The sequence below is a fragment of the Mesoplodon densirostris genome, chromosome 4 (genome assembly GCF_025265405.1).
Source record: "Mesoplodon densirostris isolate mMesDen1 chromosome 4, mMesDen1 primary haplotype, whole genome shotgun sequence".
Lineage (NCBI taxonomy): Eukaryota > Metazoa > Chordata > Mammalia > Artiodactyla > Ziphiidae > Mesoplodon > Mesoplodon densirostris.
The window spans coordinates 125,990,936-126,005,693 of record NC_082664.1 but is presented as its reverse complement, the minus strand read 5'-3'; the positions used below and the strand labels follow the sequence as shown (position 1 = coordinate 126,005,693).

Sequence of the window (14,758 nt, the reverse complement as noted above, 5' to 3'; positions counted from 1 at the left end):
TCCACTGTAATAAACCCATTTCTAATTTAAAAAGAGAAAAAAAAACCCACTGTATTAGAAACATTTATTTGTGATGCTGTCTTTTCTCCATTATTATTAGTGATCTGTGGGATAGAATGCAGGGCCTTCTGAATGATGGATAAATGTTTGATTTATTTCTTTGTGCTACTGTGCTTGGGATCTTTAAGTTAAAATAAATTTACTTTTTATTAATGGACTCTGGTGAGGATGAATAGTTCTTTTTAAAATATTGGGACCTGTTAAGAAGCACTCCTGGTGGCAAACTCACATTTAGGCTCTTTCTACACAAAGAAAATGTTGTGAGCTCTCCAGAGCACTTGGCACCTTTTGAACAGGCGTCGTGAGTTATTTGCCGTGGTTCATTCACCCTCTGCACTAGAAGTCTCTGGGGCCTTTGCAGACAGGGGCCTTTGCCATTGCCAAAACATCTGTAGAGCCCAGAGTTACCAGTAATTTAACAAGCTTTGCCACCAACCTACAGTATGACCTTGGGCAAATTAATTAAGCTTCTTGTGCCTCCATTGGGCCATATTTCTGTTTGTGTTAAAGAAATCCTTGGAGTTATAGGAAAGCATTATGTGAAAAGAAGTATAAATTGAATAGGGAAAACATATGCATGGTTCCACTGAATTCTTTTTAGGGTGAAATGTTTCTACACTACTTTTAATCATGGTTGTTCTTGAATTTCCTTAAATAGACACCGGTGATAAGCTGATTTCACCAAGCATGGGTGGGAAGGTGTACACAGTTTGATGCTTTTGTTATATTTAATATTCCGTCTTTAATTTGCAATGTATTATAATGTCACACAAGTTAAAACAATAATAGTAAAACAAACTAATTGTCTTTAATTAAAGTGAATTAGGTTTTGATTTTAATATATTTGATGTAGTGAAAACTGATAATGTGGAGGGTCCCAAAGGTTATTAGGGCATATTTCTGTTGGGCCTGATGGTGTTAGTAATAACCCTCTTCCTCATAGTTCTAGACATGAACAAATATGTCACTTCATCCGTCTCTGTTACTCGCACTTATGCCCCTCCGCAGGGGTTGCACATTCCACAAGTTATCAGCTAATGGCGTTATACATTAAAAATTGAAGCTTTCCTCACTCCAAGGCCTTTCAAGGCTTTGTTCTTAAGCCCAAGACACTTCGGAGTGCAGCTGCAAACTATAGGCAGAAGATTAAATTAATTTGTAACTCTTTTTTTGGTACTGCATTACTAAATCCTCCACATTTAATTGAAACCCTACTTCAAGACGCTTTGTGTTTCTGTGTTCTTTGTTGTCAATTTAACCTCCAAAGCACTTTAACACTGGTAAATTGCTGTTATATCCTTTGGATTGTTTTTAAACCATATAGTAAGAGGATAGTGAAATTGATACACGGGAAGAAAAGAAAAATCTTAGGGTAGATTTTGAGGTATTTAGTATTTATTATGGTCCTTCGCTAGCATAGTTTCAGATGATTTAAACTCTCTCTCTAGGACTGTGTAAATTGGTCTTGGGATGAAATCTCACCTAGGGAATTTTATGTAATCCAGTAGTTAAGTCTGATTTTTTAAAGTTTCCCTGTGTCTGAATGTCCCAAAGTGGCTGCTGCATTTCTATAAAATAAAGGTTTAACTGCAGTGCACAATCTAAATGCAGAATCCTTCGATGGAAATTTAATTGTGTAAAATGTGCACAAGGGTAATTAAGAACAAATTTTAGAACATTTCAGACTATAAAGTCCTCCTTCAACTAGATCATTGGCTATATTGAAAATGATTATTTTCAATTTGCAGTTTTGCTGAGAAACATAGAATATGTCTAAATTAAGAATTTATAAAATCCAGTGCTCTTCAGTATAATTGTAAATTTAAAGCTACTCCCACATTGTTGATATTCTCAGTTGGTCAGTTGATCACCAAAAACATATCCTGAGTTTTTGTCCTGCACTTGCTTTCTGGTTACAATGTATGTTTTCTCTTTATCATTTATGACTTCATGACAATAATTATTCTTATTATCAACAGAAGCCATTTTTGTTGCTTTGTAAATAAATATCTTCTACCCTTTTTGTTAAAATACAAAGGTTTCTATCATACATTTCTTATGTATTTGGCAATTGTTAATCACACTCACACATATACTGGTTACTTAAATTATAAAGTCCAGCATATTCAGATACCGCTAACTCAAGAGGAGTTCATAGATTATGGTTGGACAAATCAAAGATCAATCAGATAACACTAAGGAGCAGTCCTAGTTTTACAGTGAAAGGTTAGTGGTTTACTGTTATTTAAGTGTATTCCCAACTGGTAAATGTTTTTAGAGCATTCTTTTTCTGCCTTTTGCATAGTAAATCTCCCACAACGAACAGAGTATTTAACACTTTGCTGAATCTTATGTATTTAGAATTAAAATGCACTTTTTTATTTAACATTAAATAGAATCCTCTCCCTCCCTCATCTCTACCTCCACTTCCCCAAAATAAATAAAGCTTCTCCAAATCTTTTACAATGTGAGCCGCTCCCCTGCTGGGAATGAAAAGGATGTTAAGAGTCATTTGATGAATTGCTGGCACTTCTGTGCGCCCACATTTTTCAATATACTTTTTTTTAACTGGACTTAAGCTGCCTCAATTTAAATGCTTCTTTTGTAAAGATGATAAAGAGGGCAAAGACTTCCATTGGCTAAGCCCTAATCTGTTTGCTTTGTTGTGATTCTTTTTTTTTCTTCTTCTTTAACCTATTTATAAATCTACATCTACATACAAAGGTCATTGGTTGGCTGAACTTAAACCATTTTACTCAGTAAATTTAATTAAGAAAATACAGTGCAACTCATAAGCAAATGAGTTTTTTCCTAGTTTTAAACCAAACCACCCTCTTGAGTGCTGATTGCCTTGCCCGACCCCTGGTGATACAGAAACAGGCAAAATTAAAAAGGACATTAAAGCTTCATTAAATCTGAAACACATTTAGTACAGTGACATATCTGCAGGCCATTTCAGAGAAGATTACATACTCTCTTTTGTAAGTTTCCTAATTTATAATACCTTGACAATAAAAACTGGGGAAATGCAAGTAGATTAATAGACCAGTAAGGGTAAAAGATACAGAATGGCCCCAGGTCCATCTGTCTCTGAAATATTCACTCATAGCATATGTGCTCCCTCTTCCCCATAAGGGTTCAGTGTTTATTTTGACTTTTGACAGCCTCAGCCATATCTGCTGAGAGCCCTTTTCCTTTTTTACCTTCTCCTAATTGAACTTGATAAAAAGGTTCTAGGGCTTAGCTATATATTTCCTTCTATTTGGCCACAAGACAAATAGTATAGAACATAAACATTGCAGCTGCATTAAACCTGAAAGGGCAGAGACATACATGGAAGGCAGCTCCCTCTCCCAGGGCCTTAAAATGACTGCTTGTGGTGCCAGCCTATAGTACCGCTGCCAGTTTTCACTAGTGCAGAATTGGAATCCTTGGCTTGCCACTGGAGCAGCCCAGTGGTGACACTGTGGGAGAGTAAATGATTGTTGCGCGTCTCTGGTCAAGAACAGGGGACCATTCTCTGCCCTCAGATTGAAAAGAGGTCAGACCTGCAAGATGCCTTAGAAACAGTCCTCGCAGGAATGTAGTTGACAAGTAAGACGGAGCTTCCACAGGATATCAGGAAAGTGCACATAAGTAAAGCCAGTTCCAAGAATGTTGAGGTCACTAGTTCAAGCATTGCCACCTGTTCCCTAGCTGGCTGGTACAGAGAGGCTCCCTGCTGAATTTTCTCTCTGTTCTCTTGATGGAGGTCTCTTACAGAGTAAATGAATATCATCAGCCAGCCTAATTACCTTTTACCAGTTGTGAGAGGGGGCCAAGTAGATGAGTGCACATTCCCAAGTCTGCTGTAGCCTTGCCTCTCCATAGAACAATGATGACTTGAGAATTTGAGGCTTTGTGTTGAAGTGGAAAAAGTTCGCATTTTTCACCTCATCCCACTCTTCTTTTTTTTTTTTAAAGTCTTCCTTTTATCATTGCTTAGTTCTTTAATCTACAAGAACCAATGGCCAGTGTTGGCACTGGCCAGCTAGTTTAGACCTTAACTGTATATATGGTGGTAAAGTTTCTTCTGCTGGTAAGCTACATGGACAGAATTCTTCCATAGGCCCTAATGACATGTTCAACATGTACCAGAGTGAATGGTGCAGCGCCTGTAGAAGGACTTCAGATAGGATGTTCTAAACATTTTCTAGTAGTTATTAAGCTGTCAGCTTTTTCAGACCAGAGACCCTCCTCTTGCTACTTTTTCCAAATGAAAGAATGTGCAAAACTCATAATCTGCAGATGGGTGTGATGATAGGTGACAGCTTTTGGTGAGCTGTCACTGCCTGTCAGTTCAGTACAGAATGGTGCAAATGCCTAGCCCACCCATTACTGCCACAAAAGACCATAGTGGCTCCTTCTGAATCAATGTGCACATTCTCATTGGCCAGAAACACACTGTATTTACAGAATGTAAGTCAAATCAATAGCCTGTATTGGGTGAAGGTGGAGTGGAGGCTGTGGAGAGCTGAGTCCCTCCCCTTCCTAATTAATAGCAGCATATAGACAACAGACATAATCACACAAAACTGTGAAAGGGAGTTTGATTAACATCCACACTCTCTTTCCTTCACTCTATAGTTGAACAGATTAATGACATCCACCAAATGAAACAATGATAGTATAACTTTATGTCTTGAAAATCTGAGAATTCTGAGTATACAAGAAATGAGTACAAGGTAACAAATCTTACCAAGTATATATATATATATATATATATATATATATATATATATATATATATATATATATATATATATATATATATGTACACACACATATATACACACACACATCCAAATGAGTGTTGGCCCTTTCCAAGTAGTCACCTTACATGGTCATATGGTTTATTCCTATTACATTGCTGTTGCTCAAACTGGTTTTAGAACTTTAAAAATTAACCTCAGCATCTTCATGTCTATCCTTATTAAGGAACAAAATATTTATTCTTTGAAGTTGGCTTTGGGTTTTGGTAATACCCATAGGCCATTCAGACCTTAGTCAACAAATAATTTACATGATCGAAAAGCAGAAGGGTATAATTTTAAGCTCAAGATAAGATGCAGTTCTAATAAAATGAAGTAGTTGTTCTTCTGTGACTTGAAATGATTCTAAACACAGTTCCAAAAGAGGAGTTCAAAAATGTTTGAGCAGTGTCAGTGTCTTTGAGATAAGTGCACAACTTCTCAAGATCTAGAAAAGCAATGTAATATGCTGGAAAGAACCCTGGATTAAGTTGCAAGTCTTGGGGTCAGTCCCCAGGCTTCTACTGATTAACTGTGTGGAAACATCTTCAATGGGACTCTGGGGTTCTAATCTGTAAAATAGATTGATGTTTCCTTGGATCCATTCTAGCTTCAAAGTTTCCTGATGTAGTGATTCTACTTTGAAAATATTTACAAATACCTATAAAGGATTTCAGACCTGACGATGGGCCACATTATGAAGTTGCAAAATTTAGCCACAGTTTTCTTTAAATAAATTATGGTACGTTTGGTAAATTTGATCTTATCACTTCATATCAATCCTATTCCTGGTTGAATCATTTTGTTTTCACAGGTGAGAATTTAAAGACCAAAATTAAGTGAGTGGCCTAGAAATACATAGCCATTTACAAATAAATAAAATTGGAAGCTGTAAGGATTCACTTACCCAATTTCAGACTTATAGTTCCAACTTCACGGTCTTGAACTGCCACTTTCCCACTAGTAGTAGCTCTTTTCTTCTAAATATGAATGGATGAAAAAAACTAACAAATAAATGAAAATAATGGCAAAATTTTCTATTTCACATGGCCCACCCCCCATTTCCTACAACTCTTCCCGTAATACTTATAACTGAAAATTCTACAGAGCTGTGGGCTAGGAGCAATTAAGTGTTTCCATTGTTACAAGAGGAAAAGCCGACAGTATCCTATGGTTTTACATCTCTGTTTAGAAGAAACTGTCGTACACTTGTAAATGTGAATAATGCCCGTACAGCTGACAATATTCCTAAGAGAAACTACGTAGGGGTAGTGTTTAGTTGTTAAAAATAGAATATTTTATCAGGGATACAACATTGTCCAATGCAAATGTTCATTCTATATATAGCTTTCAATGTAATTACAGCAATAATTTAGTTTGTGCATTTAAGGTTGTGAGCTTTTTATATTTGCTGGATGTAATTCTGAAATTTAGTACTTGTCTGTCTTAAGATCTGCCCTGCATGCAAATCTATAACTAGACAAATATTATTTCCTTTCTCAGCTTGCTCTTGGGAGGTTTCCATATCCTCAGGTAAGATTGTTCATTACTGCCGTTTTCCACTGTGACATTCATTCCTATGTATGAAGTACAGGGAGCAATTGTGAACATTTGAGCCACATACAAATAAATCTGTCCTGTTAAATTGAAAAGTGATATCTTAAAGGAGTCATTTAGGAGTCTGTATTGATTTTTGATTTTTTTATACTCCAGATTGTTTTCTTCTTTGTTAAAGGTTGAAAGCCATCATTGTGCTCTTCCTTTGTGTGACACTGGTAATGTTTTTCCTCATCCCAACCCAGTACCATGTGCTCTTACTGAGGTTGGAAGAGGGGCACAACCTTTTCTTGATACACTATTTGCGTTTTTGGATTCAATTAGTTATTTGAATTAAAGGATTGAGGTGAAGGGTGAAAATATCTAATCTAAGTCATTATTTTTGCTAAGCAAATAGATGGGCCCCCCAATTTTATGTGGCTGTGATTTCGAACATTTTCTTTTTAAAAAATTTGCCCTTCCTATTTACATTTCTAGGAAAATAAAATGTCCATTATGTTACCATTGCTGATAATAATCTCTATAGTAATTTCTTTAAGATTTTTATTATAGAAAGGTGCTAGCGCTTAAAATATAAAGCTATTTTGTGGTTTGAAAATGATTCCCCAGTGTGTGGGGGGAAATAAGTGAAATGTCTAGAGGGATGAAAAATGAATGGTTTGACTGTTGGTTGATGCTCCCTGTTTTTCTGGCATCTTGGTCTGTACAGGCCAAAGTGCCTGGAGGCATGTCTGATTTAAAGGTGGTGTTGGTCTCTGCTCTTTAAGCATCTATTAACTTGCTATTATTATGCAAATAAGTGTTGTATTACACATACTAATTTATGCATGGTTAGATTATACAGATGCATCACAAACATGGTTATTGAATAATAGGATGGGACTCATTCTCTACCATCTTTATAAGCAGTTTTAAGCAAATTGTCCTGGTACCCATGTGGACATTTAAAGCCCCTTCACACGCTGTAATGTCTCTTTTGTATCCTTTTTCTTTTACAGTTAAAGCCATCAGATAAGTGGAGGAGAAATCATCCAAGTTGTTAGGTTCAAGAGTGTCAGTCTCACTTCTCAAATTTGTAGGATTCTTTGTTTAAACATAATCTTTTCCTTAAAGAGAAGATCCTAAGTGTAATCACTTGGCATGCATGCTCGCATTTAGTGAGATTTTACTGTGTACAGCCTTGCTGCTTAGCTCTAGGTAGCCCATCAAATTAAAATCACATTTTCAGGATTTATAGCTCATTAGAATATTTATCTTGGTAAGCCTCTTATTCTGTCAGTAATTTTTAAACAATTCACTGTTTGGCCAGTGTATGCAATCCCCTCAAATTTTGTAAATGAAGAGAAGAGGCACTATATAACTTCTCTCTCAAACAAGTCTTAATAGAAAACTTCTATAAGCCATCTAAGAAAAAAAAAAATACCAAAGATTGGGAATGTAGCTGTATTCTTGAGATTCCTAATGCCTAGAGTATTTAATCAGTGAGATTTGACAAGTGATAAGTCTAAGAAATGATTGCATTTGACAAATGAAGCTTTTGAAGGCTCTGGTCGAATTTAGAAAGAGGCTGTCTACCTTTGCAGTATTGTTTTCTGGAATGTTTAAGTATATGTTTACTTGATCAGTCGAGTGGAAGTTGGAAAATTCTAATGTGCTGAACTCCCTAGGTAGCAATCACTGTTATGCCAGAGTGAGGGGAAAACTGTATTCCTTGAATTGTGATAGAATATTGTCACCAAATTGGGACTTTCATTTCAAATAATAGAAGCAGCTTTGATGCCATCAGGCCTATTTCCCAGGTCTTTCAACAGAAGTTTGTGCACTTCATTGCTGGAATCATTAATAACTTTTGATGGAGTTGGCATTTATTTTACAGGCTTTGTACTGTATAGACTGAAGATTGGGAAAGGTTACTTTATAGATTCCTTTTCTACCCTTTTGCCTTCAAATAAAGCACATGAAGAAAAATGTTTATTTTGATAGTATTGCAGGGACTGGATTATGAAATAATACCTTCTCTTTGGCCCATATTATTTCATTTGAACCCCTAACCACTCTGTGTGATAGCCTCCCCTTATAAATTGGGCAAACAGGATGGCTGATTTGCTCATTGTTGTACTGTAGGTGGTTTGGGGCCATTGAATCCCAAGTGGAATAGGCAGGAGTGAATCACACACTCTCAGGAGTAGAAAGTGATCTCAGACAACATCGAATCAAACCTCTCTACAATATCTCTGAAAAGCAAAGTTGAACACCTCCAGTGATAGGTAACTCACTAGTTTACAAAGCAGCCATAGAGTCAAAGCTTTATTTACCAGGCTGAGGACTGCCTCATCTTAATTATTACCCACTGGTCTGGCCCTTGAACACATGAAAGATTTTCATATATCCTTAAGATCTCACAGTTTTGCATCCCTTCTGTACCCAGGGCTGGGTACTCAAAGTCAAATCAGGGAACCAGATCTCAGCTGCCTTCACTAGTGGCAAGCTGAGGAGACTGGCCTGTTTGAAAGAACTCTAGACCAGGAGCCAGAAGATTAGGATTAGAACCCAGCTCTAACAAGCTCCGGTCACTGCAGGCCTTAATTCTTGCTTTGACCTGTTTCCTCATCTCTAAAATGAGCATCCTGATACCTGCCTTTCCTATCTGATTAGAAGTATGCAGATCAAATAAGATTATGGATATGAATTTCTAATCCTCAACCAAAGGTTGCAAGAGGATGTGCTTGCAACCTGCCAGCTGCAGCTGGAGCAGAGTGTAAAATGAGCAGAAGGGAAAGAGGGGAGGCAAGGCCAGCATCCAGACTCGTCCTTCCCCCAGCCCAGCGTCAGTGCTGCTGACAGCGTCGTTAGCAGCGTCTCTTACTGCCGGTGACACAGTGTGTATCTGGTAGGGACACAGATGAGGGTGAAGTGTTGGGAAGATAGCAGGGAGAGTTAGTAGCCCAGGACCAACATAAAGGTTAAAGGATTGGATTTTTGTTGAGATAATCATTCTCCATGAATTTCATTGTTTGGGGGGTTGGTTTTTTTCTGTTATTTGAAAACACTGTCTATTTTAGTTTCCTTTAGGCCTTAAAGTTGCGTAGCCTCACTGGCATGCAGTTTAGGGCTCTATGGAAAGAAAGGTTAGGAGCCATTATAAATACACGGTCTTATTACTACAGCTTATAATAGGAGGAACAACGATGTCAGATTCACCTAGCACCTTTCTGACATCCAGTTCCAAAGCACTTGCTGTTATCTGACTCGGGACTGTTATTTCCAGCCTCCAGGTGAGCAGACTGAGTCTCAGAGAGATGAAGTGCCTTGCCTTGGGGATGAATGGGTACAGTTAGATCTAGGACTTGCAGGCGACTCTACCAGATGACTGGCTCTGTGAACTCTGATTTTGGTTTGCTGTTCGAACCACTGCCCTCCTTCCCGCTCAGCCCCACCAAGCCCTTCTCCTGGCTCTCCTTCTCTGCCCTCAGGAGGCCTCCTGTGTAGATGAGAAGGGTTGTGCCATGGAAGATGATGACAAGACCATTCCCTAGAGCCCTTTTGCTTTTCTTACCATGTGTTTAGCAGAGTGATGGATCTGGAGGGACCCAGAGCTCTCACTGACCCCAGTGCCATTAAACTCTGGGTGCCTGTGAAGGATATTCCGCAATAGAATAATGAAAACTTGTGTTTTTAAACATCTGGTAAACAGATAGTATCTCAATTTCTTGAACAGTTTAGCTTTAATAGTCATCGGGAAAAATGTGCAAGTCCGGACAAGGACTAGAGCTGTGTATATAGTTAATCATGTAGATCCAAATCCAGTTGACTTAAAAAACATGATGGTGGGCAATGGTTTGTTTAATGATACCATAATTTAGGAGAAATGAAAAAGATTGCCTGCTAAAAACTGTCATCCTTCATTCAGACTTTACAACAGTACCCTGCATTAGGATGATAGTAAATCCATTATGGAGACTTCTCAGGGAATGTGCCAGCTCTGGCATTTGGAAATTGGTAAGCAAGATGCCACAGGAAAGTGAAGATAATATAGATACAAATGTATTTAAGGTACTTTTGCATGTGTAAAAATGTTCTTCTCCTTTTGGCTACGTTTCCTGATCTTGGTTAATAAGTTACATCAAAATGACCTGAAGTTACAAAAAGGAAAAAAATCTGAGCAAATAGTGCCCCTGGTATTGTAAAGCTTTGAATGTTTTCACACCCCATTAATTTATTACTTCTCTTTCTTCATCTTTAAATTTCATTTTTTTTTCAAAAATTCCGACTCCCTGCTGCTGCAGTGATTTTCATCTTGTTGTTAATTTTCCCTGCTCCATATGGAGCTCCAGACATTTCACCTGGAGGCTGTACTAGATTTTGCTGTAGTGATTGTACTTCCGGAGGCCAAAACTGTCATTTAGGGTTCCTGGTGCATCTGTCTGCGCCAGGCTTTTCACTGGCATGGGAGAGTGTGAATAACAAATTGGATGCACCTGAGATTCAGATGATTAGTGTGTTTTGTGAATCTCCACGACTTGTAAGCAGATAGCTCTGGGGTGCGGGGGTGGGGGGTGCTAAACAGCAACTGGGTAAATCTGTACTCACACCTTACATTTGGGGCTTTGCAAGGGAAGTGCAAACATCCTAGGCAGTCTGAGTGCAGAGAGAGTAACAAATATTTCATCCTGCCTTGTCATTGATTAGAAAAGAGCCTTTAATTTCATTTCACCCCATGTTGTGATTAATTTGCATTCTTTGTCAGAAGTTAATGGAGTTTTTTATGGTTCACTCTGAAATCCTTGAAGACATCAGACTTGATCTGATGTTTATACAACCGCCAGCGGAATTTTTTCGTTTGATTGATGGCAAGCTTGATGTTATTCCAAACGGCTTTTTAAGCTGTTTTTAAGAATTATTTGAATAAAATGCAAGCAGGATATTGTTGTAATGATCAAGATTATCTGTTAAAAATCTGTTTCAAATAAAGAAGGTGATGAGTAGTAAAAAGGATCAAAAATATGAGATATAGTGAATAATGATGTTATTTGTTAAAATATGTAACAATGGCATCCAAATAAATTATTGCAATATATAGAGATCACTTTTATTGAAAAAATATGCCATCATCTGACCAAATAGAATAATTAAGGCCAAGGCAAAAGGAAAGTCTGCATCTTTGGGATTAAAAATCTTTACTACCAATTGGCATTTCTCATTTATTCTGCCACCTTTTGCCACCAATGTACGAAATAGAGATCTGCTGTTCTTAACTCAAGGAGACAGGGTCTGTCAGGCCTGTTAGCTGAACAAAATGATGACATATTACTTGTCTCAATAAAGATGCATTCTTAAATTCCAATACAAGTTAAACATAAGTGGATAATAGAGGATTTTAAGTGAAAGACATGTATTCTTAATAGTATAATAACTGGCCTTTTTCACAAGACAGTACAGAAATGAAAATATCCTGTTGTTAAAAAGCAAAATACCCCACTTGTTCATGGGTAAGAGAAACATGTGTTCACCCCCCCCATACACTGTATATCAAAGTATGAAGGAAGCTGTAGGCGGCATTTGCTCAGAACCCCCTGCTACTAACCAAGGAAATATGTTTTGCAAATGCTTTTTGATTACTGATACCATTTGTTTGATTTGGGTGCTTTGCCTTGCTTCAGCAGATCCTTGCTTTGCTGTGATTGCTGCTAGTGAGACTTACTCATAGGTCAAAAAGCTACTTATCTGAGCATTCATTTAAAACAGATTAATTTATTTGCTGTATCTGAAAGTTTGCTAAATAATTGGGTGGTTTTAATTTAAGTTACTGCTTTCTGATCCTTGTATTAACATGATCTAAGGTTCTTTTTATTATATGCAATCTATATTATTGACCACAATTGCCCTGTTTTCATTTAAATGTAAGCAGCTTGTCAAGTAGAAAATATTTTGTTTAACTTGGCCTGGAAACCTGCTATTTTAATGTGTGTGAGGTTTTTTTTTCAATTGACAGACTGTCTTTTAAACATACGTTTATTTTGTAGTAATAAATTGTGCTCTGGATAAGAGTATTTGTCTTGTAATAAAGTAGAAAGCGTATGTTCTTAAAACTATTTTAAAATATTAAACGTTTTTCAAAAGTTAATGTCAAAATACTAGAGTTTTTACACCTAATTTTATTCATGTTTTAAAATCCTTTGAGTATATTGTTATTAATCCTAATTTTGACAATTTAATATGGTTTTATATTCAGTGTTAAATTCACACTATAGATATCACTGTCTTATTTACGTATTAATGTGCTAATTATGCCTAGACCAACCTAGTATTGCAAAATTAAACCTAAAAAAGTTTGCCTTCTTTGAAAAGAGGTGTTTGGAATCTATCCTTTGTTGCATGAACTTTTTGAAATTTGAACATCAAGGATTTTAGTAAACTGTAAATATCCAGATTTTGTGTGAGATCTCTGGTCAAAGAAAAAAACAGCAGTAGGTTATTACCCCAACTTCAGGTTCTAACCTTTAATTGGCAAGAGTCCAAAAGAGTGATATGTGTGCAGTTTTATTTTTCCAAACATTTCTAGCCTACATGTTTTAATTCATTGTTTATTTTCATCCTCACTATTGAGGATATAGACAGTTAAAATATACTGATATTTCAAGCCATAAAATCAGATTTTATGTTCCATAAAATGCAGAGGTGAAATTTAGGTGATATGAAGATGTTCCCTGATAAACATTTGCTTCTTCCCAGGAATTTTTTAATTGCCCATGTCAAATTTTTCTCCCAATGTCTATTTCATACTTATCAAGAGGTCTCATAATTTTATTTGCTTAGTCTATGCTGAAGACAGGAGGTGGGTTCCCACTGTATCTTTAAAATGGAGCAGAAATGGAAGAGAAATCATCCCCCAAGTGTGGGTAGCTTAGAAATGTGAAACTTTCCATTAAAGATAAATTACTTGTTAACACCTCAGTTGAGGTATATGTAGTTAGCCAGCTAGGTTAGTGATTGTCTCTATTTTTTTAAAAAGCACTAACCCAATGTTGGTTTGGTTTTATAGCACCTTCTAAACTATTTTATGACATACATCTCAGTTTAATTGAACATATATTTGTCATTGAGCATCTACTCTGTCCTGGCACTGGGCTAAGCACTGGGAGTATGGAAATGGAACAGATGTGGTCCCTGCTGTCAAAGAGTCCAATGCAGTGGGAAGAAAAATGTAAACAAATGACAGTTGATATAAAAGGAGCCCTACAGGAGGTACTATGCTCTGGCCTCAAGAGTAAGAGGTCAGCTCACTTTAGGAAATTATGGTTTCACAGGGTAGATGATGCTTGAGCTGAGGTTCTAAGGCTAGAAGGATGGAAAAGAACTTTCCAGGTATTCTAGTCAAGAGGAGAGTCATCTTGTAAAAGATAAAGGTCTAAAGCAGCACGTTGTATTTGGTGTCCTTGCAGTACTTCAACTCAATAGGTTACTACTGCTACTGTGACATTTATCTCCCTAATAGTTTGGGAATGTCCTTAGATGACTTTTAAAGCAACACTGGGAGGGAAGTAAGAAAAGGTTGGTAGAATGATAGAGGAGAGAAGTGCTGTGTCAGGATGGAGATGGCACATGTAGCAGAGACCAGATAATGAAATTGAGCTTGAGAATTTCATGAATCCCTTTGAGATGACTGAGAGCCAGTCTGAGGTTGGAAATCACTGCATTTTAAGATTTCTACCCTAAGGTCAGTTGGCACATGCCTCTGAGGGGTTCCCTGCCACCCTTTATGAATTTAACTTGGCATATTGTAGAACATTTTCTAGACTGCTGGAGGATTGGTCGTCATGATCAAATGAGCTAATACCTAAGAGACCACTTTGAAAAAAATAAGGTGGTAAATAAGAGCAAGGTAATATTAGTATTATTTATATTTCCAGGAAGTACTTTAGGGATTTATCTATGTAACTCTGAAAATATATGACCATGTCTCACTCCAGTTAGGACTAAAATGAATTACTTTTCTGATCCCATAAGAGCCTTCCTTTACAGTCTTTCTTTTTTGTGTTATAATTTATCATTCACAATCACCATCATTAATATATAGAATTATATGCAGAATCTAGTCATTTTTAACTCAGTAACTGGGGACCATGATACTTTTACAATTTTTAAATAATCAGTTTAGCCCAGAAATAGAATTGAAGTTTGAAGTAATGAACTTGGTGCTCAGTCTGGCTTTCAGGGGTGACTTCGCTATCTTCTTTTCCTCTTCGACTTTGTGGTCTGGAAGGCCTTCCATTTTTCCCCCTTTGGTTTCATTGGTACTACCTCATGGAATCATAGAATTTCAGGATGTGAGGAGATCTTACAATGGTCTA

General features: G+C 37.0%; 1 protein-coding gene across 4 annotated transcripts in view; it reads left to right on the top strand.

Moving 5' to 3' along the window:
- Positions 1-14,758, top strand: part of MAP2K5 (mitogen-activated protein kinase kinase 5) — a 262,810-nt gene that overhangs the window by 175,670 nt on the left and 72,382 nt on the right. For 3 of the 4 annotated variants that reach the window (XM_060097121.1, XM_060097123.1, XM_060097124.1), the window contains one exon: positions 6,354-6,383. The exons of the other annotated variant lie outside the window; for it this stretch is intronic. In XM_060097121.1, the coding sequence (XP_059953104.1) occupies positions 6,354-6,383 (30 nt within the window). The remainder of the gene's footprint in view (positions 1-6,353; positions 6,384-14,758) is intronic. 4 annotated transcript variants of the gene reach the window in all.